Source organism: Cebus imitator, unplaced genomic scaffold (assembly GCF_001604975.1).
Source record: "Cebus imitator isolate Cc_AM_T3 unplaced genomic scaffold, Cebus_imitator-1.0 Scaffold78, whole genome shotgun sequence".
NCBI lineage: Eukaryota > Metazoa > Chordata > Mammalia > Primates > Cebidae > Cebus > Cebus imitator.
In genome coordinates this window covers 2,002,538-2,027,368 of record NW_016107393.1, presented here as the reverse complement: position 1 = coordinate 2,027,368, position 24,831 = coordinate 2,002,538, and the positions used below count along the sequence as shown (strand labels likewise).

At 41.8% G+C, this 24,831-nt stretch overlaps 1 protein-coding gene across 1 annotated transcript in view; it reads left to right on the top strand.

The window, feature by feature from the left end:
• Window positions 1-24,831, top strand: part of TTN (titin) — a 271,326-nt gene that overhangs the window by 221,328 nt on the left and 25,167 nt on the right. The window contains 10 exon segments of the mRNA XM_037740043.1: window positions 45-17,150; window positions 17,827-18,123; window positions 18,229-18,816; window positions 18,910-19,212; window positions 19,327-19,623; window positions 21,209-21,496; window positions 21,609-21,908; window positions 22,141-22,443; window positions 22,550-22,855; window positions 22,961-24,727. Of these exon segments, the coding sequence (XP_037595971.1) occupies window positions 45-17,150; window positions 17,827-18,123; window positions 18,229-18,816; window positions 18,910-19,212; window positions 19,327-19,623; window positions 21,209-21,496; window positions 21,609-21,908; window positions 22,141-22,443; window positions 22,550-22,855; window positions 22,961-24,727 (21,555 nt within the window).

Genomic DNA, 24,831 nt, shown 5'->3' with positions numbered 1-24,831 from the left:
CCACACTCTGAATATATACTTTTGTGTCTTTGTTTCTTTTTCAGATCCTCCAGGACCACCTTCAAATCCACACGTCACTGATACTACTAAGAAATCTGCTTCTTTGGCATGGGGCAAGCCTCATTATGATGGCGGACTTGAAATCACTGGCTATGTTGTGGAGCATCAGAAAGTAGGAGATGAGACCTGGATAAAAGATACCACAGGAACTTCCCTCAGAATCACTCAGTTCGTTGTTCCTGATCTTCAGACTAGAGAAAAATACAACTTTAGAATCAGTGCCGTCAACGATGCAGGTGTTGGGGAGCCGGCAGTAATTCCAGATGTTGAAATCGTAGAACGGGAAATGGCTCCTGATTTTGAACTAGATGCTGAGCTTCGAAGAACTCTTGTTGTTAGAGCAGGACTCAGTATTAGAATATTTGTGCCGATTAAAGGTCGTCCTGCTCCTGAAGTGACATGGACCAAAGATGACATCAACCTGAAAAACCGAGCCAACATTGAAAATACAGAATCATTTACTCTTCTGATTATCCCAGAATGTAACAGATATGATACCGGTAAATTTGTCATGACTATTGAAAACCCGGCTGGGAAGAAAAGTGGCTTTGTGAACGTCAGAGTCTTGGACACACCAGGCCCAGTCCTCAACCTGCGGCCTACAGACATCACAAAGGACAGTGTCACCCTGCACTGGGACCTCCCTCTGATAGATGGGGGCTCACGTATAACAAACTACATTGTAGAGAAACGTGAAGCAACACGGAAATCATATTCCACAGCCACCACTAAGTGCCATAAATGCACATATAAAGTTACTGGCTTGTCTGAAGGGTGTGAATACTTCTTCAGAGTGATGGCAGAGAATGAATATGGAATTGGTGAGCCAGCAGAAACTACAGAGCCTGTAAAAGCCTCTGAAGCACCATCTCCACCAGACAGCCTTAACATCATGGACATAACTAAGAGCACCGTCAGCCTGGCATGGCCTAAGCCCAAACATGATGGTGGCAGCAAGATCACTGGCTATGTGATTGAAGCCCAAAGAAAAGGCTCTGACCAGTGGACCCACATCACAACCGTGAAAGGATTAGAATGTGTTGCGAGGAATCTAACCGAAGGAGAGGAATACACCTTCCAAGTGATGGCAGTGAACAGTGCAGGGAGAAGTGCCCCTAGAGAAAGCAGACCTGTCATTGTCAAGGAGCAGACAATGCTTCCAGAGCTGGATCTCCGTGGCATCTATCAGAAACTGGTCATTGCCAGAGCTGGTGAGAACATCAAAGTTGAAATTCCAGTGCTTGGTCGACCAAAGCCCACAGTGACATGGAAAAAAGGAGACCAAATTCTTAAACAGACACAGAGAGTTAATTTTGAAACCACAGCAACTTCAACCATCTTAAATATCAATGAGTGTGTCAGAAGTGATAGTGGGCCCTATCCATTAACAGCAAGGAACATTGTCGGAGAGGTTGGTGATGTCATCACCATTCAAGTCCATGATATCCCAGGGCCACCTACTGGACCAATCAAATTTGATGAAGTTTCATCTGACTTTGTAATCTTCTCTTGGGATCCCCCTGAGAACGATGGTGGCGTCCCAATAAGCAACTATGTAGTGGAAATGCGGCAGACTGACAGTACTACCTGGGTTGAGTTAGCAACCACCGTTATACGTACTACCTATAAAGCCACCCGCCTTACTACTGGACTAGAGTATCAGTTCCGTGTAAAAGCTCAGAATAGATATGGAGTTGGACCAGGCATCACATCAGCATCTATAGTTGCCAACTATCCATTTAAGGTTCCTGGACCTCCTGGTACCCCTCAGGTAACTGCAGTTACCAAGGATTCAATGACAATTAGCTGGCATGAGCCACTTTCTGATGGTGGAAGCCCCATTTTAGGATATCACGTTGAAAGAAAAGAACGAAATGGTATTCTCTGGCAGACAGTGAGCAAAGCTTTAGTACCAGGCAACATTTTCAAATCGAGTGGACTTACAGATGGTATTGCTTATGAATTCCGGGTAATTGCAGAAAATATGGCAGGCAAAAGCAAGCCAAGCAAGCCATCGGAGCCTATGTTTGCTCTGGATCCCATTGACCCACCTGGAAAACCAGTACCTCTAAATATTACAAGACACACAGTGACACTTAAATGGGCTAAGCCTGAATATACTGGGGGCTTTAAAATTACCAGTTATATTGTGGAAAAGAGAGACCTTCCTAATGGACGGTGGCTGAAGGCAAACTTCAGCAACATTTTGGAGAATGAATTTACAGTCAGTGGCCTAACAGAAGATGCTGCATATGAATTCCGTGTGATTGCCAAAAATGCTGCGGGTGCCATCAGTCCACCTTCTGAGCCATCCGATGCTATCACATGCAGGGATGACGTTGAAGCACCAAAGATAAAGGTGGATGTTAAATTTAAGGACACAGTTGTATTAAAAGCAGGTGAAGCATTCAGGCTAGAAGCTGATGTTTCAGGCCGCCCACCTCCAACAATGGAATGGACCAAAGACGGAAAAGAGCTGGAAGGCACAGCAAAATTAGAAATAAAAATTGCAGATTTCTCTACTAATCTGGTAAACAAGGATTCAACAAGAAGGGATAGTGGTGCCTACACCCTTACAGCAACTAATCCTGGTGGCTTTGCCAAACACATTTTCAATGTCAAAGTTCTTGACAGACCAGGGCCACCTGAAGGACCTTTGGCTGTAACTGAAGTGACTTCGGAAAAGTGTGTACTGTCGTGGTTGCCTCCACTGGATGATGGAGGTGCCAAAATTGATCATTACATAGTACAGAAACGTGAAACCAGCAGATTGGCATGGACAAATGTAGCCTCAGAAGTCCAAGTAACAAAGCTAAAGGTCACTAAACTCTTGAAGGGCAATGAATACATATTCCGTGTCATGGCTGTAAATAAATATGGAGTTGGAGAGCCACTGGAATCAGAGCCTGTGCTCGCAGTGAATCCTTATGGACCACCTGATCCACCCAAAAACCCTGAAGTGACAACTATTACTAAAGATTCGATGGTTGTCTGCTGGGGACATCCTGATTCTGATGGTGGAAGTGAGATCATCAATTACATTGTGGAACGGCATGATAAAGCTAGCCAACGCTGGGTTAAATGCAACAAAAAAACTGTTACTGATTTAAGATATAAAGTGTCTGGACTGACAGAAGGACATGAATATGAGTACAGAATTATGGCTGAAAATGCTGCTGGAATTAGTGCACCAAGTCCTACCAGTCCATTTTACAAGGCTTGTGACACTGTGTTTAAACCTGGACCACCAGGTAACCCACGTGTTCTAGATACAAGTAGATCATCCATTTCAATTGCCTGGAATAAACCTATCTATGATGGTGGTTCAGAAATCACTGGGTATATGGTTGAGATTGCCCTGCCAGAGGAAGATGAATGGCAGATTGTTACTCCACCAGCAGGACTCAAGGCAACTTCTTATACCATCACTGGCCTCATAGAGAACCAGGAATATAAGATCCGTATCTATGCCATGAATTCTGAAGGACTTGGGGAACCTGCCCTTGTTCCTGGAACTCCAAAGGCTGAAGACAGAATGCTGCCTCCAGAGATTGAACTGGATGCTGACCTGCGTAAACTTGTTACTATAAGGGCCTGCTGCACCCTGAGACTTTTTGTTCCAATCAAAGGAAGGCCTGCACCTGAGGTGAAGTGGGCCCGGGAACACGGAGAATCTTTAGATAAAGCTAGCATCGAATCCACAAGCTCTTACACACTGCTTATTGTTGGAAATGTAAACAGATTTGACAGTGGCAAATATATACTAACTGTAGAAAATAGTTCAGGCAGCAAGTCTGCATTTGTCAATGTTAGAGTACTCGATACACCAGGCCCTCCACAGGATCTGAAGGTAAAGGAGGTCACTAAGACATCTGTTACACTGACATGGGACCCGCCTCTCCTTGATGGAGGTTCGAAAATCAAGAACTATATTGTTGAAAAGCGGGAATCAACAAGAAAAGCATATTCAACTGTTGCAACAAACTGCCACAAGACTTCCTGGAAGGTAGACCAGCTTCAAGAAGGCTGTAGCTACTATTTCAGGGTTCTCGCAGAAAATGAATATGGCATTGGGCTGCCTGCTGAAACCGCAGAATCTGTGAAAGCATCAGAACGCCCTCTTCCTCCAGGAAAAATAACTTTGATGGATGTCACAAGAAATAGCGTGTCACTATCTTGGGAGAAACCAGAGCATGATGGAGGCAGCCGAATTCTAGGCTACATTGTGGAGATGCAGAGCAAAGGCAGTGACAAATGGGCCACGTGTGCCACAGTCAAGGTCACTGAAGCCACTATCACTGGATTAATTCAGGGTGAAGAATACTCTTTCCGTGTTTCAGCTCAGAATGAAAAGGGCATCAGTGATCCTAGACAACTGAGTGTGCCAGTGATCGCCAAAGACCTTGTCATTCCACCAGCCTTCAAACTCCCGTTCAATACTTTCACTGTACTGGCAGGTGAAGACCTAAAAGTTGATGTTCCATTCATTGGCCGCCCTACACCAGCTGTAACCTGGCATAAAGATGATGTACCACTGAAGCAGACAACTAGAGTAAATGCAGAGAGCACAGAAAATAATTCACTACTGACAATAAAGGAAGCCTGCCGAGAAGATGTTGGCCATTATATGGTTAAACTGACTAACTCAGCGGGTGAAGCTACTGAAACCCTTAGTGTTATCGTTCTTGACAAACCAGGGCCTCCAACTGGACCAGTTAAAATAGATGAAGTGACAGCTGATAGTATCACTCTTTCCTGGGCCCCACCCAAGTATGATGGTGGAAGTTCTATCAATAATTACATTGTTGAGAAACGGGACACTTCCACAACCACCTGGCAAATTGTATCAGCTACGGTTGCAAGGACAACAATAAAGGCTTGCCGATTGAAGACTGGATGTGAATATCAGTTTAGAATTGCAGCTGAAAACAGATATGGGAAGAGTACCTACCTCAATTCAGAGCCTATTGTAGCCCAATATCCATTCAAAGTTCCTGGTCCTCCTGGCACTCCACTTGTCACACTGTCCTCCAGGGACAGCATGGAAGTACAATGGAATGAGCCAGTAAGTGATGGAGGAAGCAGAGTCACTGGCTATCATCTAGAACGCAAGGAAAGAAATAGCATCCTCTGGATTAAGTTGAATAAAACACCTATCCCTCAAACCAAGTTTAAGACAACTGGCCTTGAAGAAGGTGTTGAATATGAATTTAGAGTCTCTGCAGAGAACATCGTGGGCATTGGCAAGCCAAGTAAAGTATCAGAATGCTATGTGGCTCGTGACCCATGTGATCCACCAGGAAAGCCAGAGGCAATCATTGTCACAAGGAATTCTGTGACTCTTCAGTGGAAGAAACCCACCTATGATGGTGGAAGCAAGATTACTGGATACATTGTTGAAAAGAAAGAATTACCTGAGGGCCGTTGGATGAAAGCCAGTTTTACAAATATTATTGACACTCATTTTGAAGTAACGGGCCTCATTGAAGATCACAGATATGAGTTCCGGGTTATAGCCCGAAATGCCGCAGGAGTGTTTAGTGAGCCTTCAGAAAGCACAGGAGCAATCACAGCTAGAGATGAGGTAGATCCACCACGAATAAGTATGGATCCAAAATACAAAGACACAATCGTGGTTCATGCTGGTGAGTCATTCAGGGTTGATGCAGATATTTATGGCAAGCCAATACCAACAATTCAGTGGATAAAAGGTGAACAGGAGCTTTCAAACACAGCTCGATTAGAAATAAAGAGCACCGACTTTGCTACCAGTCTCAGTGTAAAAGATGCAGTACGCGTCGACAGTGGAAATTACATACTGAAAGCCAAAAATGTTGCAGGAGAGAGATCAGTTACTGTGAATGTCAAAGTTCTTGATAGACCAGGGCCACCTGAAGGACCTGTTGTTATCTCAGGCATTACAGCAGAAAAATGCACGCTAGCTTGGAAACCCCCACTTCAGGATGGTGGGAGTGATATAATAAACTATATTGTGGAAAAGAGAGAAACCAGTCGCTTAGTTTGGACTCTGGTTGATGCCAATGTGCAGACCCTCAGCTGCAAGGTTACTAAGCTTCTTGAAGGCAATGAATATAGTTTCCGTATAATGGCCGTAAACAAATATGGTGTTGGTGAACCTCTCGAATCTGAGCCAGTAATTGCCAAGAATCCATTTGTAGTACCAGATGCACCAAAAGCTCCAGAAGTCACAACAGTGACCAAGGACTCAATGATTGTTGTATGGGAAAGACCAGCATCTGATGGTGGCAGTGAAATTCTTGGATATGTTCTTGAGAAACGGGATAAAGAAGGCATTAGATGGACAAGATGCCACAAGCGTCTGATTGGAGAGTTGCGCCTGAGAGTAACAGGACTCATAGAAAATCACGATTATGAGTTCAGAGTTTCCGCTGAGAATGCTGCTGGACTTAGTGAACCAAGCCCTCCTTCTGCTCACCAAAAGGCTTGTGATCCTATTTATAAACCAGGACCTCCAAACAACCCCAAAGTCATAGATACTACCAGATCTTCAGTATTCCTTTCTTGGAGCAAACCAATATATGATGGTGGCTGTGAAATCCAAGGATACATTGTTGAAAAATGTGATGTGAGTGTTGGTGAATGGACAATGTGCACTCCACCAACTGGAATTAACAAAACAAACATAGAAGTAGAGAAGCTGTTGGAAAAGCATGAATACAACTTCCGTATCTGTGCTATTAATAAAGCTGGTGTTGGAGAACATGCTGATGTCCCTGGACCTATTATAGTTGAAGAAAAACTGGAAGCACCAGACATTGATCTTGACCTAGAACTAAGGAAAATCATAAACATTAGGGCAGGTGGCTCCTTAAGGTTATTTGTTCCTATCAAAGGTCGTCCTACGCCAGAAGTTAAATGGGGAAAGATGGATGGTGAAATCCGAGATGCAGCTATAATTGATGTCACTAGCAGTTTCACCTCTCTTGTTCTTGACAATGTCAACCGATATGATAGTGGAAAATATACGCTTACATTAGAAAACAGCAGTGGAACAAAGTCTGCCTTTGTTACTGTGAGAGTTCTGGACACACCAAGTCCACCTGTTAACCTGAAAATCACAGAAATCACCAAAGACTCCGTATCCATTACATGGGAACCTCCTTTGTTGGATGGGGGATCCAAAATAAAAAATTACATTGTTGAGAAACGTGAAGCCACAAGAAAATCATATGCTGCTGTTGTAACTAATTGCCATAAGAATTCTTGGAAAATCGATCAGCTCCAAGAAGGTTGCAGTTATTACTTTAGAGTCACAGCTGAGAATGAGTATGGTATTGGCCTTCCTGCTCAGACTGCTGATCCAATTAAGGTTGCAGAAGTACCACAACCTCCTGGAAAAATAACTGTGGATGATGTCACCAGAAACAGTGTCTCTCTGAGTTGGACAAAGCCTGAACACGATGGTGGCAGTAAAATCATTCAGTATATTGTGGAAATGCAAGCGAAACACAGTGAGAAGTGGTCAGAGTGTGCTCGCGTAAAGTCTCTTGAGGCAGTAATTACCAACCTAACTCAAGGGGAAGAATATCTTTTTAGAGTTGTTGCTGTAAATGAAAAGGGGAGAAGTGATCCTCGGTCCCTTGCAGTTCCAATAGTTGCCAAAGATCTGGTAATTGAGCCAGATGTAAAACCTGCATTCAGTAGTTACAGTGTACAGGTTGGCCAGGATTTGAAAATAGAAGTGCCAATTTCTGGACGTCCTAAGCCAACCATTACCTGGACTAAAGATGGTCTCCCACTGAAGCAGACCACAAGAATCAATGTTACTGATTCACTGGATCTCACCACACTCAGTATTAAAGAAACTCATAAGGATGATGGTGGACAATATGGCATCACAGTTGCCAATGTTGTTGGTCAGAAGACAGCATCCATCGAAATTATAACTCTAGATAAACCTGATCCTCCAAAAGGACCCATTAAATTTGATGATGTTAGTGCTGAAAGTATTACATTATCTTGGAACCCTCCATTATATACAGGTGGCTGCCAAATCACCAACTACATTGTTCAGAAAAGAGATACAACCACCACAGTATGGGATGTTGTTTCTGCTACTGTTGCTAGAACTACGCTCAAGGTGACCAAACTGAAAACTGGCACAGAATACCAATTCAGAATATTTGCCGAAAACAGATATGGACAAAGCTTTGCCTTAGAGTCTGATCCAATTGTTGCTCAATATCCCTACAAAGAACCAGGTCCTCCAGGTACACCATTTGCCACAGCCATTTCCAAAGACTCCATGGTCATACAGTGGCATGAACCAATCAACAATGGTGGAAGCCCAGTCATAGGTTACCACCTGGAGAGAAAAGAAAGAAATAGTATTTTGTGGACAAAGGTCAACAAAACTATTATTCATGACACTCAATTCAAAGCACAGAATCTTGAAGAAGGCATTGAATATGAATTCAGAGTTTATGCTGAAAATATTGTTGGTGTAGGCAAAGCAAGCAAGAATTCTGAATGCTATGTAGCCAGAGATCCCTGTGACCCACCAGGAACCCCAGAAGCAATAATGGTTAAAAGAAATGAAATCACTTTACAATGGACCAAACCTGTATATGATGGTGGAAGTATGATTACAGGCTACATTGTAGAGAAACGTGACTTGCCTGATGGTCGTTGGATGAAAGCCAGCTTTACAAATGTCATTGAAACTCAATTTACTGTGTCAGGTCTTACTGAAGATCAAAGATATGAATTCAGAGTCATTGCAAAGAATGCAGCTGGTGCAATAAGTAAACCCTCTGACAGTACTGGACCAATAACTGCCAAGGATGAGGTTGAACTCCCAAGAATTTCAATGGATCCCAAATTCAGAGACACAATTGTGGTAAATGCTGGAGAAACATTCAGGCTTGAGGCTGATGTCCATGGAAAGCCCCTACCTACCATTGAGTGGTTAAGAGGAGATAAGGAAATTGAAGAATCTGCTAGATGTGAAATAAAGAACACAGATTTCAAGGCTTTACTTATTATAAAAGATGCGATTAGAATTGATGGTGGACAGTATATTTTAAGAGCTTCCAATGTTGCAGGTTCTAAATCATTCCCAGTAAATGTAAAAGTATTAGATAGACCAGGACCTCCAGAAGGGCCAGTCCAGGTTACAGGAGTCACTTCTGAAAAATGCTCTTTAACATGGTCTCCACCACTTCAAGATGGTGGCAGTGACATTTCTCACTATGTTGTTGAAAAGCGAGAAACAAGTCGACTTGCCTGGACTGTTGTTGCTTCAGAAGTTGTGACCAATTCTCTGAAAATTACCAAACTCTTAGAAGGTAATGAATATATTTTCCGTATAATGGCTGTCAACAAATATGGTGTTGGAGAGCCTTTGGAATCTGCACCAGTACTAATGAAAAATCCATTTGTGCTTCCTGGACCACCAAAAAGCTTGGAAGTCACAAATATTGCCAAAGACTCCATGACCGTCTGTTGGAACCGTCCAGATAGTGATGGTGGAAGTGAGATTATTGGTTACATTGTAGAGAAAAGAGACAGAAGTGGTATTCGATGGATAAAATGTAATAAACGCCGCATTACAGATTTGCGTCTAAGAGTGACAGGATTAACAGAAGATCATGAGTATGAATTCAGGGTCTCTGCAGAAAATGCTGCTGGAGTTGGAGAACCAAGTCCAGCTACAGTTTATTATAAGGCCTGTGATCCTGTGTTCAAACCTGGCCCACCCACCAATGCACACATTGTAGACACTACTAAAAATTCAATCACACTTGCCTGGGGTAAACCCATCTACGATGGTGGCAGTGAGATCCTGGGATATGTAGTAGAAATGTGTAAAGCAGATGAAGAAGAATGGCAAATAGTTACTCCACAGACTGGCTTAAGGGTCACTCGATTTGAAATTTCAAAGCTGACCGAACACCAAGAGTATAAAATACGAGTCTGTGCCCTCAACAAAGTTGGTTTAGGCGAGGCTACATCAGTTCCTGGTACTGTGAAACCAGAAGATAAACTCGAAGCACCTGAACTTGACCTTGATTCCGAATTAAGAAAAGGAATTGTTGTAAGAGCTGGTGGCTCTGCCAGAATTCACATTCCATTCAAAGGTCGTCCAACGCCTGAGATCACTTGGTCTCGAGAAGAAGGTGAATTCACAGATAAGGTCCAAATTGAAAAGGGAGTAAACTATACCCAACTATCAATAGATAACTGTGATAGAAATGATGCTGGAAAATACATTCTTAAGTTGGAAAACAGCAGTGGATCAAAGTCTGCTTTTGTAACTCTGAAAGTTCTTGACACTCCAGGACCACCACAGAATTTGGCAGTCAAAGAAGTGAGAAAAGATTCTGTCCTCCTGGTATGGGAGCCACCCATCATTGATGGAGGGGCAAAGGTCAAGAACTATGTGATTGACAAACGTGAGTCAACCAGAAAAGCTTATGCTAATGTAAGTAGTAAATGCAGCAAAACAAGTTTTAAAGTGGAAAATCTTACAGAAGGAGCCATTTATTACTTCAGAGTCATGGCTGAAAATGAATTTGGAGTCGGTGTTCCAGTGGAAACTGTTGATGCTGTGAAAGCTGCTGAACCTCCTTCCCCTCCAGGAAAGGTTACACTCACTGATGTCTCCCAGACCAGTGCATCGCTTATGTGGGAGAAGCCTGAACATGATGGTGGTAGCAGAGTCTTGGGGTATGTTGTTGAAATGCAGCCCAAAGGAACTGAAAAATGGAGTGTTGTGGCCGAATCCAAAGTCTGTAACGCAGTTGTTACTGGTTTGAGTTCTGGACAAGAATATCAGTTCCGTGTCAAGGCTTATAACGAGAAAGGAAGAAGCGATCCAAGAGTGCTGGGTGTTCCTGTCATAGCCAAGGACTTGACTATACAGCCTAGTTTAAAGTTACCATTTAACACATATAGTATCCAAGCTGGAGAAGATCTTAAAATAGAAATTCCAGTTATAGGCCGACCAAGACCTAAAATTTCTTGGGTCAAAGATGGTGAGCCTCTAAAACAGACAACAAGAGTAAATGTTGAAGAAACAGCTACCTCAACTGTCTTGCACATTAAAGAAAGTAACAAAGATGACTTTGGAAAATACACTGTAACAGCAACAAATAGTGCAGGCACAGCAACAGAAAATCTCAGTGTTATTGTTTTAGAAAAGCCTGGACCTCCGGTTGGCCCAGTTCGGTTTGATGAAGTTAGTGCAGACTTTGTAGTCATATCTTGGGAACCTCCAGCCTATACTGGTGGCTGCCAGATAAGCAACTACATTGTAGAGAAGCGAGATACAACCACCACCACTTGGCATATGGTATCAGCAACAGTTGCAAGAACAACAATTAAAATAACCAAACTGAAAACAGGCACGGAGTACCAGTTTAGAATTTTTGCTGAAAACAGGTATGGAAAAAGTGCCCCACTGGATTCTAAGCCAATTATTGTACAATATCCATTTAAAGAACCTGGACCACCTGGAACTCCTTTTGTGACATCAATCTCAAAAGATCAGATGCTTGTCCAATGGCATGAGCCAGTTAATGATGGAGGCAGCAAAATTATTGGCTACCATCTTGAACAGAAAGAAAAGAACAGTATTTTATGGGTCAAGTTAAATAAGACCCTCATTCAGGATACCAAATTCAAAACAACTGGGCTTGATGAGGGCCTTGAGTATGAGTTCAAAGTTTCTGCTGAAAATATTGTTGGCATTGGCAAGCCTAGCAAAGTGTCGGAATGCTTTGTTGCTCGTGATCCATGTGACCCACCTGGTCGCCCTGAAGCCATTGTTATTACGAGAAACAACATCACACTGAAATGGAAGAAACCTGCCTATGATGGTGGTAGCAAAATAACAGGTTATATTGTAGAAAAGAAGGACCTACCTGACGGCCGCTGGATGAAAGCCAGCTTTACCAATGTATTAGAAACTGAATTTACAGTGAGTGGACTTGTAGAAGACCAAAGATATGAATTTAGAGTAATTGCAAGGAATGCAGCTGGAAACTTGAGTGAACCATCTGAAAGTAGTGGTGCCATTACTGCAAGAGATGAAATTGATGCACCGAATGCCTCTCTAGATCCAAAATATAAAGATGTCATCGTTGTTCATGCAGGAGAGACTTTTGTTCTTGAAGCTGACATCCGTGGCAAACCTATACCTGATGTTATTTGGTTAAAAGATGGAAAAGAACTTGAAGAAACAGCGGCTAGAATGGAAATTAAATCTACTATTCAGAAAACAACTCTTGTTGTCAAAGACTGTATACGGACTGATGGAGGACAATATATTCTGAAACTCAGCAATGTTGGTGGTACAAAGTCTATACCAATCACTGTAAAGGTACTTGACAGGCCAGGACCTCCTGAAGGGCCTCTGAAAGTTACGGGAGTTACTGCAGAAAAATGTTACCTGGCATGGAACCCACCTTTGCATGATGGTGGTGCTAATATTTCACATTACATCATTGAAAAGAGGGAGACAAGCCGACTCTCTTGGACCCAGGTTTCGACTGAGGTACAGGCTCTTAACTACAAAGTTACTAAACTTCTTCCTGGTAATGAATACATTTTCCGTGTCATGGCTGTGAATAAATATGGAATTGGAGAGCCCCTGGAATCTGAGCCTATTATAGCCTGTAATCCTTACAAGCCACCAGGTCCTCCTTCAACACCTGAAGTCTCAGCAATCACCAAAGATTCTATGATAGTAACATGGACACGCCCAGTAGATGATGGAGGTGCCGAAATTGACGGCTACATTCTTGAAAAACGAGATAAGGAAGGCATTAGATGGACCAAGTGCAACAAGAAAACACTAACGGATCTCCGGCTCAGGGTAACTGGTCTTACTGAAGGCCATTCCTATGAATTCAGAGTTGCTGCTGAAAATGCAGCTGGTGTGGGAGAACCTAGTGAGCCATCTGTTTTCTACCGTGCATGTGATGCCTTGTATCCACCAGGTCCACCAAGCAATCTGAAAGTGACAGACACTTCCAGATCTTCTGTCTCCCTGGCATGGAATAAGCCAATTTATGATGGTGGTGCACCTGTTAAGGGCTATGTTGTTGAGGTCAAAGAAGCTGCTGCTGATGAATGGACAACCTGCACTCCACCAACAGGATTACAAGGAAAGCAGTTCACAGTGACCAAGCTTAAAGAAAATACTGAATATAACTTCCGTATTTGTGCCATCAATTCTGAAGGTGTAGGTGAACCTGCAACTCTACCTGGTTCAGTGGTTGCTCAGGAGAGAATCGAGCCACCAGAAATAGAACTCGATGCTGATCTCAGAAAGGTGGTCGTTCTGCGTGCAGGTGCTACTTTACGCTTATTTGTCACTATCAAAGGTCGTCCAGAACCTGAAGTTAAATGGGAAAAGGCTGAAGGCATTCTCACTGACAGGGCTCAGATTGAGGTGACTAGCTCATTTACAATGTTGGTGATTGATAATGTTACCAGATTTGACAGTGGTCGGTATAATCTGACATTGGAAAATAATAGTGGCTCCAAAACAGCTTTTGTTAACGTCAGAGTTCTTGACTCACCAAGTGCCCCTGTGAATTTGACTGTAAGAGAAGTGAAGAAAGACTCAGTGACATTGTCCTGGGAACCGCCACTTATTGATGGTGGAGCTAAGATTACAAACTACATTGTTGAAAAACGAGAAACTACCAGAAAAGCCTATGCTACTAGTACAAACAATTGTACTAAAACTACTTTCAAAATTGAAAATCTACAAGAAGGATGTTCTTACTATTTCCGAGTCTTGGCTTCCAATGAATACGGGATTGGTTTGCCAGCTGAAACAACGGAACCCGTTAAAGTGTCTGAACCACCCCTCCCACCTGGAAGAGTAATTCTTGTTGATGTGACCCATAATACAGCTACAATTAAGTGGGAGAAACCGGAAAGTGATGGTGGCAGCAAAATTACTGGTTATGTGGTTGAAATGCAGACTAAAGGGAGTGAAAAGTGGAGCACTTGCACACAAGTTAAGACTCTAGAAGCAACTATATCTGGCTTAACTGCAGGAGAAGAGTATGTCTTCAGGGTAGCTGCAGTTAATGAAAAGGGAAGAAGTGATCCAAGACAACTTGGAGTGCCAGTAATTGCAAGGGATATTGAAATAAAGCCTTCAGTTGAGCTTCCTTTCAATACTTTCAATGTAAAGGCTAGAGACCAACTTAAGATTGATGTGCCATTCAAAGGAAGACCTCAAGCTACTGTGACCTGGAAAAAAGATGGTCAGACTCTTAAAGAGACAACTAGAGTCAATGTTTCTTCTTCAAAGACTGTGACATCACTATCTATTAAGGAAGCTTCAAGGGAAGATGTTGGAACTTATGAATTATGTGTTTCAAACAGTGCTGGATCCTTAACAGTTCCTATTACTATAATTGTCCTTGACAGACCAGGACCTCCAGGTCCTATACGTATTGATGAGGTTAGTTGTGATAGTGTAACCATTTCTTGGAATCCTCCAGAATATGACGGTGGCTGCCAAATTAGCAATTACATTGTTGAAAAGAGAGAAACCACCTCTACAACATGGCACATAGTTTCACAAGCAGTTGCAAGAACATCCATTAAAATAGTTCGCCTGACAACACGAAGTGAGTATCAGTTCCGTGTTTGTGCAGAAAATCGCTATGGAAAGAGCTCCTACAGTGAATCTTCAGCTGTTGTTGCAGAGTATCCATTCAGTCCTCCAGGTCCTCCTGGTACTCCTAAAGTTGTGCATGCCACAAAATCTACCATGCTCGTAACCTGGCAGGTGCCAGTTAATGATGGAGGAAGTCGAGTAATTGGCTATCATCTTGAGTATAAAGAAAGAAGCAGCATTCTTTGGTCAAAAGCAAATAAAATTCTCATTCCTGATACTCAAATGAAAGTCTCCGGCCTTGATGAAGGACTGATGTATGAGTATCGTGTTTATGCTGAGAATATTGCTGGAATTGGTAAATGCAGTAAATCTTGTGAACCAGTCCCTGCAAGAGATCCTTGTGACCCTCCTGGACAACCTGAAGTCACAAATATCACAAGAAAATCAGTGTCACTTAAATGGTCTAAACCACATTATGATGGTGGAGCTAAGATCACAGGATACATTGTTGAACGCAGAGAACTACCAGATGGCCGGTGGCTGAAGTGCAATTATACTAATATACAAGAAACATACTTTGAAGTAACTGAGCTTACTGAAGATCAGCGTTATGAATTCCGGGTTTTTGCAAGGAATGCTGCTGACTCAGTTAGTGAGCCATCTGAATCCACTGGGCCTATTACAGTTAAAGATGATGTTGAGGCTCCAAGAATTATGATGGATGTCAAGTTCCAAGGCGTTATTGTTGTTAAAGCTGGCGAGGTCCTTAAAATAAATGCAGACATTGCAGGGCGACCTATGCCGGTAATTTCCTGGGCCAAGGATGGTGTAGAAATTGAAGAAAGAGCAAGAACAGAAATTATCTCAACAGACAATCATACTTTGTTAACAGTTAAAGAATGTGTAAGACGAGACACTGGACAATATGTACTAACACTGAAGAATGTTGCTGGCACTCGGTCTGTGGCAGTTAATTGCAAGGTACTTGATAAGCCTGGTCCACCAGCAGGACCACTTGAAATAAATGGCCTCACTGCTGAGAAATGCTCTCTTTCCTGGGGACGTCCCCAAGAAGACGGTGGCGCAGATATCGACTATTACATTGTAGAAAAACGTGAAACAAGCCACCTTGCATGGACAATATGTGAAGGAGAGTTACGGACAACATCCTGTAAAGTAACCAAGTTACTCAAAGGCAATGAATATATATTTAGAGTAACTGGTGTTAATAAATATGGTGTTGGTGAGCCCCTAGAGAGTGTAGCTGTAAAGGCACTAGATCCATTTACAGTTCCAAGTCCACCCACATCTTTGCAAATTACTTCTGTGACCAAAGAATCCATGACACTTTGCTGGTCAAGACCCGAGAGTGATGGAGGCAGTGAAATATCTGGATATATAATTGAAAGGCGAGAGAAAAATAGCCTAAGATGGGTGCGTGTAAACAAAAAACCAGTTTATGATCTGAGAGTGAAATCAACAGGACTTCGGGAAGGATGTGAATATGAATATCGCGTTTATGCAGAAAATGCTGCTGGCCTAAGTCTTCCAAGTGAAAGCTCTCCCTTAATTCGGGCAGAAGATCCAGTGTTCCTACCATCTCCTCCATCCAAACCCAAAATTGTGGACTCAGGCAAGACAACTATTACTATCAGCTGGGTTAAGCCTCTCTTTGATGGTGGGGCCCCAATAACTGGATACACTGTAGAATACAAGAAATCTGATGACACTGACTGGAAAACTGCCATTCAGAGCTTACGAGGCACAGAATATACAATAGGTGGACTAACAACAGGAGCTGAATATGTTTTCAGAGTAAAATCTGTCAATAAGGTGGGTGCTAGTGACCCCAGTGATAGCTCCGACCCTCAGATAGCAAAGGAAAGAGAAGAAGAACCTGTATTTGATATTGACAGTGAAATGAGGAAGACTTTGATTGTCAAGGCTGGTGCCTCATTTACCATGACTGTGCCTTTCCGAGGAAGACCAGTACCCAGTGTCTTGTGGAGTAAGCCAGACACTGACCTCCGCACTAGAGCTTATATTGATACCACAGACTCTCGTACATCACTGACCATTGAAAATGCCAACAGAAATGACTCTGGAAAATACACATTAACGATTCAGAATGTTTTGAGTGCTGCTTCACTGACCTTAGTTGTCAAAGTTTTAGATTCCCCAGGTCCTCCAACCAACATTACTGTGCAAGATGTAACTAAAGAGTCTGCAGTGTTATCCTGGGATGTTCCTGAAAATGATGGTGGAGCACCAGTGAAGAATTACCACATAGAAAAACGTGAGGCGAGCAAGAAAGCATGGGTCTCTGTGACCAACAACTGTAACCGCCTCTCCTACAAAGTTACCAATTTACAAGAAGGAGCTATTTACTACTTCAGAGTCTCTGGAGAAAATGAGTTTGGTGTTGGTATACCAGCTGAAACAAAGGAAGGAGTAAAAATAACAGGTACGTTTTAAGAACAGGGAAATTCCACATATCCATGTTAATTTTTTCAGAATAGTGTGAATCATTCTAATTAGTCGTTATTTCATCTTAAATCCTTTTGGTTCACACCCTTCATACCCCAAACTATTCAGACTATAGTACAAAGTGGAATCTGTAGTGGAGAAAGTCTTTCATTGATTTAAAAAAACAAATTTACATAGCTAAAATTGGATATGTTGAATTTAAGTATAATTAAATATAACTGCATACATATGTAAGTATACATTTTTATGTATGCACACATTATATATGTATAGTATGTGTACATGATGCACATGCTGTATGTGTGTATGTGGGTGTGTGTGTATAGAAATTGTATCATAAAGTTTTTTAAAAGATTGTTCATCTTGTTCCTCTTTTTTACATCCACAATGAATTTGGAGTAAATTTTGTCATTTAATCTCCTTATTTGACTCTTAATTTGGATTTGAATGCTATAGCATGTAATGACATAACTTGTGGCAGCTTTGGTTGGCTCTGAAGCAAAACTGGCTATGTAAAAAGGAAGGAAGACTCGAATCAATGTAAACAATATGGCCTTCATTTAAAAGTTTTCTTTTGACAATACATGACGAATGCACATAGAAAAAAATGTTGTAATAATTATTCACTTTCTTTTGATGCTTTGTTTTCTTAGAAAAACCAAGCCCACCTGAAAAACTTGGAGTAACAAGTATATCCAAAGACAGTGTTTCCCTGTCCTGGCTGAAGCCTGAACATGATGGTGGAAGCAGAATTGTACACTATGTTGTTGAGGCACTAGAAAAAGGACAGAAAAACTGGGTTAAATGTGCAGTAGCAAAGTCAACCCATCACGTTGTTTCTGGTCTGAGGGAGAATTCTGAATACTTTTTCCGGGTGTTTGCTGAAAATCAAGCTGGCCTGAGTGACCCAAGAGAGCTTCTGCTTCCTGTTCTTATTAAGGAGCAAATAGGTATGTCTAATTTTATGTAGGAGCAGAATTTTAAATTATTAGCATGATTTTATGTTAATTTTCAGAAACCCCTTTTCAGCTTCACTTTCTTTACTCATTTTTCAGAACCACCTGAAATTGATATGAAGAATTTCCCAAGTCATACCGTATATGTTAGGGCTGGTTCAAACCTTAAAGTTGACATTCCAATCTCTGGAAAACCACTTCCCAAGGTGACCTTATCAAGAGATGGCGTCCCCCTCAAGGCAACCATGAGATTTAATACTGAAGTTACTGCTGAGAACCTGACCATCCATCTCAAAGAAAGTGTTACAGCTGATGCTGGAAGATATGAGATCACTGCTGCCAACTCCAGTGGAACAACCAAAGCTTTCATTAACATTGTTGTGCTGGACAGGCCTGGTCCTCCAACTGGCCCTGTTGTTATTAGTGATATAACTGAAGAAAGCGTGACTCTCAAGTGGGAGCCACCTAAGTATGATGGTGGAAGTCAAGTTACCAACTATATCCTACTCAAAAGAGAAACAAGTACTGCAGTATGGACTGAAGTGTCTGCAACAGTTGCAAGAACCACGATTAAAGTCATGAAACTGACCACAGGAGAGGAATACCAATTCCGCATCAAGGCAGAAAACCGCTTCGGCATCAGTGATCACATAGATTCAGCTTGTGTGATTGTCAAACTGCCATACAGTAAGTTGTCCAACTTTTCAAAGATCCAGGGTTTCGTTTACCATAAATGTGTTAAATGTCTGTACTAATCTATGGGATTTCTCTCTTTTGCAGCAACGCCTGGACCGCCATCTACACCATGGATCACTAATGTTACTCGAGAAAGCATCACTGTGGGCTGGCATGAACCAGTGTCTAATGGAGGCAGTGCAATCACAGGCTATCACCTAGAAATGAAAGACAGAAACAGCATTTTATGGCAAAAGGCCAACAAACTGGTCATCCGCACAACTCACTTCAAAGTCACAACAATCAGTGCTGGACTTATTTATGAATTTAGAGTGTATGCAGAAAATGCTGCTGGAGTTGGAAAACCCAGCCATCCTTCTGAACCAGTATTGGCGATTGATGCCTGTGGTATGTATTTGTCATGAGAAGGGAAGTTCTGATAACAAAAATGCAAATATTACTTCTGCAAAGCAAAATAATAATGACTTAAGTGCCGCTAATCTGCTTCTTTTATTACCACAGAACCCCCAAGAAATGTTCGTATCACTGATATTTCAAAGAACTCTGTCAGCCTTTCATGGCAACAACCAGCTTTTGATGGAGGTAGCAAGATTACAGGCTACATTGTTGAGAGACGTGACCTTCCAGATGGCAGATGGACCAAGGCCAGCTTCACCAATGTTACTGAAACTCAATTCATCATTTCTGGCTTGACTCAGAATTCCCAGTATGAATTCCGTGTCTTTGCTAGGAATGCTGTTGGCTCCATTAGCAATCCATCAGAGGTTGTAGGGCCCATTACTTGCATCGATTCTTATGGTAAGCATGTTTAGCACTTTGAGTCTCAACAGCGGTTTAACTTTCCCTTGCCTTTTCCTGGAAGAAATTATGAACTAGTTGGGAGTCGGAAAAGAATTCCTTAAATACCTTTCCAGCCCTCGGAACTTGACTGTAAAGAGAGATTTAGACCCCAGGATATCAATGGTCCTTTCCAACTTTAATCTTTTATGATTCTTTGATTGTATGAGTTGGTGCTTTTGTTCTATTTTAAATTATCATAGTCAATAATTCAAACTGTGGTTGAGTTCCTAGAAAATATTGCTTTAAATAAGTGGCAGACTAAATAGAGACTTGTTTGTTTGTTTTTTGAGTCAGAGTCACTCTGTCGCCCAGGCTGGAGTGCAGCGGTGCAGTCTCGGCTCATTGCAACCTCCACCTTCTGGGCTCAAATGATTCTCATGCCTCAGCCACCTGAGTAGCTGGGATTACAGGCGTGCGCCACCATTCCCAGCTAATTTTTTGTATTTTTAGCAGAGATGGGGTTTTACCACGTTGGTCTCAACCTCCTGACTTCAGGTGATTCACTTGCCTCAGCCTCCCAAAATGTTGGAATTACAGGCGTGAGCCACCACACCTGGTCTAAATAAACACTTTGATGATGATAGTATTAGCAGCAGCTAACATTTATTGAGTAATTTTCAAGAATTCTTTCCCTTACTTCTCACAGCCCCCATATTAGCCCATCTTATAGAAGAGAAACTGAGGCCAAGAGTGCTTTTGCAACTTCCCTATTAGGGATGGAGTAGAAATTCAAACAGACTTCAGAGCCTTCTCTATCATGGTTATTCCAAAATGCATATTCTTCATTCTGGAAAATAAGTGGCAGATTCAACTCAACAATGTTTTAAAAATTAAAATGTCATGAGAGTCAGGTATCCTGTGACACGTTTCCTGAAAGATCTCTATTTGCGAAGAGAAAGCTGAGCCACTATAGTGTCCGGGCAAAAGTATCCACTCCCATCTTCATGCTGAGAATTTCAGGGCTGTTCTTTATTTATGAATCAGGCTTCGTGGACACTGAATCAGTGTTTATGAGAGTGTGAAGCAAGTCAAATTTAGTTCTGTTTCTTGATAGTTCCAAACAGCCTAGCAGCAAACTGTCCAGTGAGTATGTAGTTCTGTGGGTAGAGAATTCAGACTTTAAGGGTTTGATGTGAACTGTCCACACTTGGATATCAGTGAACTGGGAAGGGAAAAGAAAAAGAATAGGAGGTGGTTAGAGGAAAAGGAAAGAAAAGCTAAAGTGAAAGAAAATGTTTAACAGCTTCTTCCATGATGTTCTCACTACCATATCCCATCTCATTTCTGGAATAAAGCAACTAATGGACTTTAAAACACATGTAAAAGGTGCTTAAGGCCCTACACAACTCAGTCTTCCTACCCCATCTGAGAGAGAAGAGTGGCCTATAAATTTTTAATTTTTAAAATAATAATTGCATAGAATTAGAATGATGGTGTGTGTGTATAATTTAATAAGGGCCAATTACCTTACTTTAAGGTTGATGCAACTATTTTTTTTTATCCTTATAATATCTTAAATATTTCTCAACTGTTTTTCTTGCAGGTGGTCCTGTAATTGATTTGCCTCTGGAATATACAGAAGTTGTCAAATACAGAGCAGGTACATCTGTGAAGCTCAGAGCTGGCATTTCTGGCAAACCTGCACCTACAATAGAATGGTATAAAGATGATAAAGAATTACAAACCAATGCACTGGTGTGTGTCGAAAATACTACTGACCTTGCATCTATACTCATCAAAGATGCCGATCGCCTTAATAGTGGATGCTATGAATTAAAACTAAGGAATGCCATGGGCTCAGCCTCAGCCACCATCAGAGTACAGATCCTTGGTAGGTGCTGCATACAGACTACTGTCATGTCACATTTGCCTAAAGCTTAGTAATTTTAAATAAGTAGGCTTTAAAGAAGTACTAACATAGTGTTTTGTTCTTTCATTGATAGACAAACCAGGCCCACCTGGTGGACCAATTGAATTTAAGACTGTAACTGCTGAAAAGATCACCCTTCTCTGGAGGCCTCCAGCTGATGATGGTGGTGCAAAAATCACTCACTACATTGTGGAAAAGCGTGAGACAAGCCGCGTTGTATGGTCCATGGTGTCTGAAAATTTGGAAGAGTGCATCATTACAACCACCAAAATTATCAAAGGAAATGAATACATCTTCCGGGTCCGAGCCGTCAACAAATATGGGATTGGCGAACCACTGGAATCTGATTCTGTTGTAGCCAAGAATGCTTTTGGTGAGACATGATTTCATTAGAAAACTGAAATGTGAAAAATTTAAAAATAAACTTTGCTAACCTGTGCATATGCTTTTTCTTTTGTATAATACCTGTCTCATTACTATCCTTTTCACAAGGTGAAAAATATAAAAGCTAAAACTAATGTTCCTGGATGGAATGTGAACATCATAGATATAATTTATCAGTAATATTGATCCTTGTACCTCGTTTTCCTTTCCTTTCTAAATAGTTACACCTGGGCCACCAGGCATACCAGAAGTGACAAAGATTACCAAGAATTCGATGACTGTTGTCTGGAGCAGGCCAATTGCAGATGGTGGTAGTGATGTAAGTGGCTATTTCCTTGAAAAACGAGATAAGAAGAGTCTAGGATGGTTTAAAGTACTAAAAGAGACTATCCGTGACACCAGACAGAAAGTAACAGGACTCACAGAAAACAGTGACTATCAATACAGAGTCTGTGCTGTAAACGCTGCTGGACAGGGTCCATTCTCCGAACCATCTGAATTCTACAAAGCTGCTGATCCTATTGGTAAGTGCTCATACCTGCAGCATCTTCACCTGTGTCTTCTTAATTCGCCTGTGTGACTGAATTGTAAGTGATTGTATGATTATTTTATTGTGAATGGTCATTCCAGATCCTCCAGGTCCACCTGCTAAGATAAGAATTGTAGATTCAACCAAGTCATCCATCACCCTTGGCTGGAGTAAGCCTGTCTATGATGGGGGCAGTGCTGTTACTGGTTATGTTGTCGAGATGAGACAAGGAGACGAAGAGGAATGGACTGTTGTCTCTACCAAAGGAGAGGTCAGAACTACAGAATATGTGGTATCCAACCTGAAACCTGGAGTCAATTACTACTTCCGGGTCTCTGCTGTAAACTGTGCTGGACAAGGAGAACCTATAGAAATGACTGAACCTGTACAAGCTAAAGATATACTTGGTATGTACCTACTGGTGTGATTATGTTTCTTATAAGCATACTTCCAGGAAATCACTCGTGTTTTGCTTTTAAAATTCACCATATATATCCATTTTATGTCTACAGAGGCACCAGAGATTGACCTGGATGTGGCTCTCAGAACTTCTGTTATTGCCAAAGCTGGTGAAGATGTACAAGTGTTGATTCCCTTTAAAGGCAGACCTCCACCTACTGTTATATGGAGAAAAGATGAGAAGAATCTTGGCAGTGATGCCAGATACAGCATTGAAAACACCGATTCATCTTCGTTACTCACCATTCCTCAAGTTACTCGCGATGATACAGGAAAATATATTCTCACAATAGAAAATGGAGTTGGTGAACCTAAGTCTTCCACTGTGAGTGTTAAAGTGCTTGACACACCAGCTGCCTGCCAGAAACTACAGGTTAAACATGTTTCTCAAGGCACAGTCACTTTGTTCTGGGATCCTCCTCTCATCGATGGAGGGTCTCCAATAATTAATTATGTCATTGAAAAGAGAGATGCCACCAAGAGAACATGGTCTGTCGTGTCACACAAATGTTCCAGCACAACCTTCAAGCTAACAGATTTGTCAGAGAAGACTCCATTCTTCTTCAGAGTTCTTGCAGAAAATGAAATTGGAATTGGGGAACCCTGTGACACTACAGAGCCAGTGAAGGCTGCTGAAGTACCAGCTCCTATACGTGATCTCTCAATGAAAGACTCAACAAAGACATCTGTCATCCTCAGCTGGACCAAACCTGACTTTGATGGTGGTAGCGTCATCACAGACTATGTTGTAGAAAGGAAAGGAAAAGGTGAACAGACATGGTCCCATGCTGGCATAAGTAAGACATGTGAAATTGAGGTTAGCCAACTTAAGGAGCAGTCAGTCCTGGAGTTCAGAGTGTTTGCCAAAAATGAGAAAGGACTGAGTGATCCTGTCACTATTGGGCCAATTACAGTGAAAGAACTTGTCATTACACCTGAAGTTGACCTGTCAGAAATCCCTGGGGCACAAGTCACTGTGAGAATTGGGCACAATGTGCACCTTGAATTACCTTATAAAGGAAAACCCAAACCATCCATCAGTTGGCTGAAAGATGGCTTGCCACTGAAAGAAAGTGAATTTGTTCGTTTCAGCAAAATCGAAAACAAAATTACTTTGAGTATTAAGAATGCCAAGAAGGAGCATGGAGGGAAATACACTGTTATTCTTGATAATGCAGTGTGTAGAACTGCAGTCCCCATTACAGTCATTACCCTTGGCCCACCATCAAAGCCCAAAGGACCCATTCGATTTGATGAAATCAAGGCTGATAGCGTCATCCTGTCATGGGATGTACCTGAAGATGATGGAGGAGGAGAAATTACTTGTTACAGCATTGAGAAGCGGGAAACTTCACAAACTAATTGGAAGATGGTGTGTTCAAGTGTTGCCAGGACGACTTTCAAAGTTCCTAATCTAGTCAAAGATGCTGAATACCAGTTTAGAGTGAGGGCAGAAAACAGATATGGAGTCAGCCAACCACTTGTCTCAAACATTATTGTGGCAAAACACCAGTTCAGGATTCCTGGTCCCCCAGGAAAGCCAGTTATATACAATGTGACTTCTGATGGCATGTCACTAACTTGGGATGCTCCAGTTTATGATGGTGGTTCAGAAGTTACTGGATTCCATGTTGAAAAGAAAGAAAGAAATAGCATCCTCTGGCAAAAAGTTAATACATCACCAATCTCTGGAAGAGAATATAGAGCTACTGGACTGATAGAAGGTCTGGATTACCAATTCCGTGTATATGCTGAAAATTCTGCTGGCCTAAGTTCACCTAGTGACCCAAGCAAATTTACCTTAGCTGTTTCTCCAGTAGGTAAGTGATTATTATTCAAATACATTTAGTTTAGCAATTGAATATATTAGAAACAAATATATCAAACACTGCTTTTCCTCTCTGCATCATCTTACATATCTTCT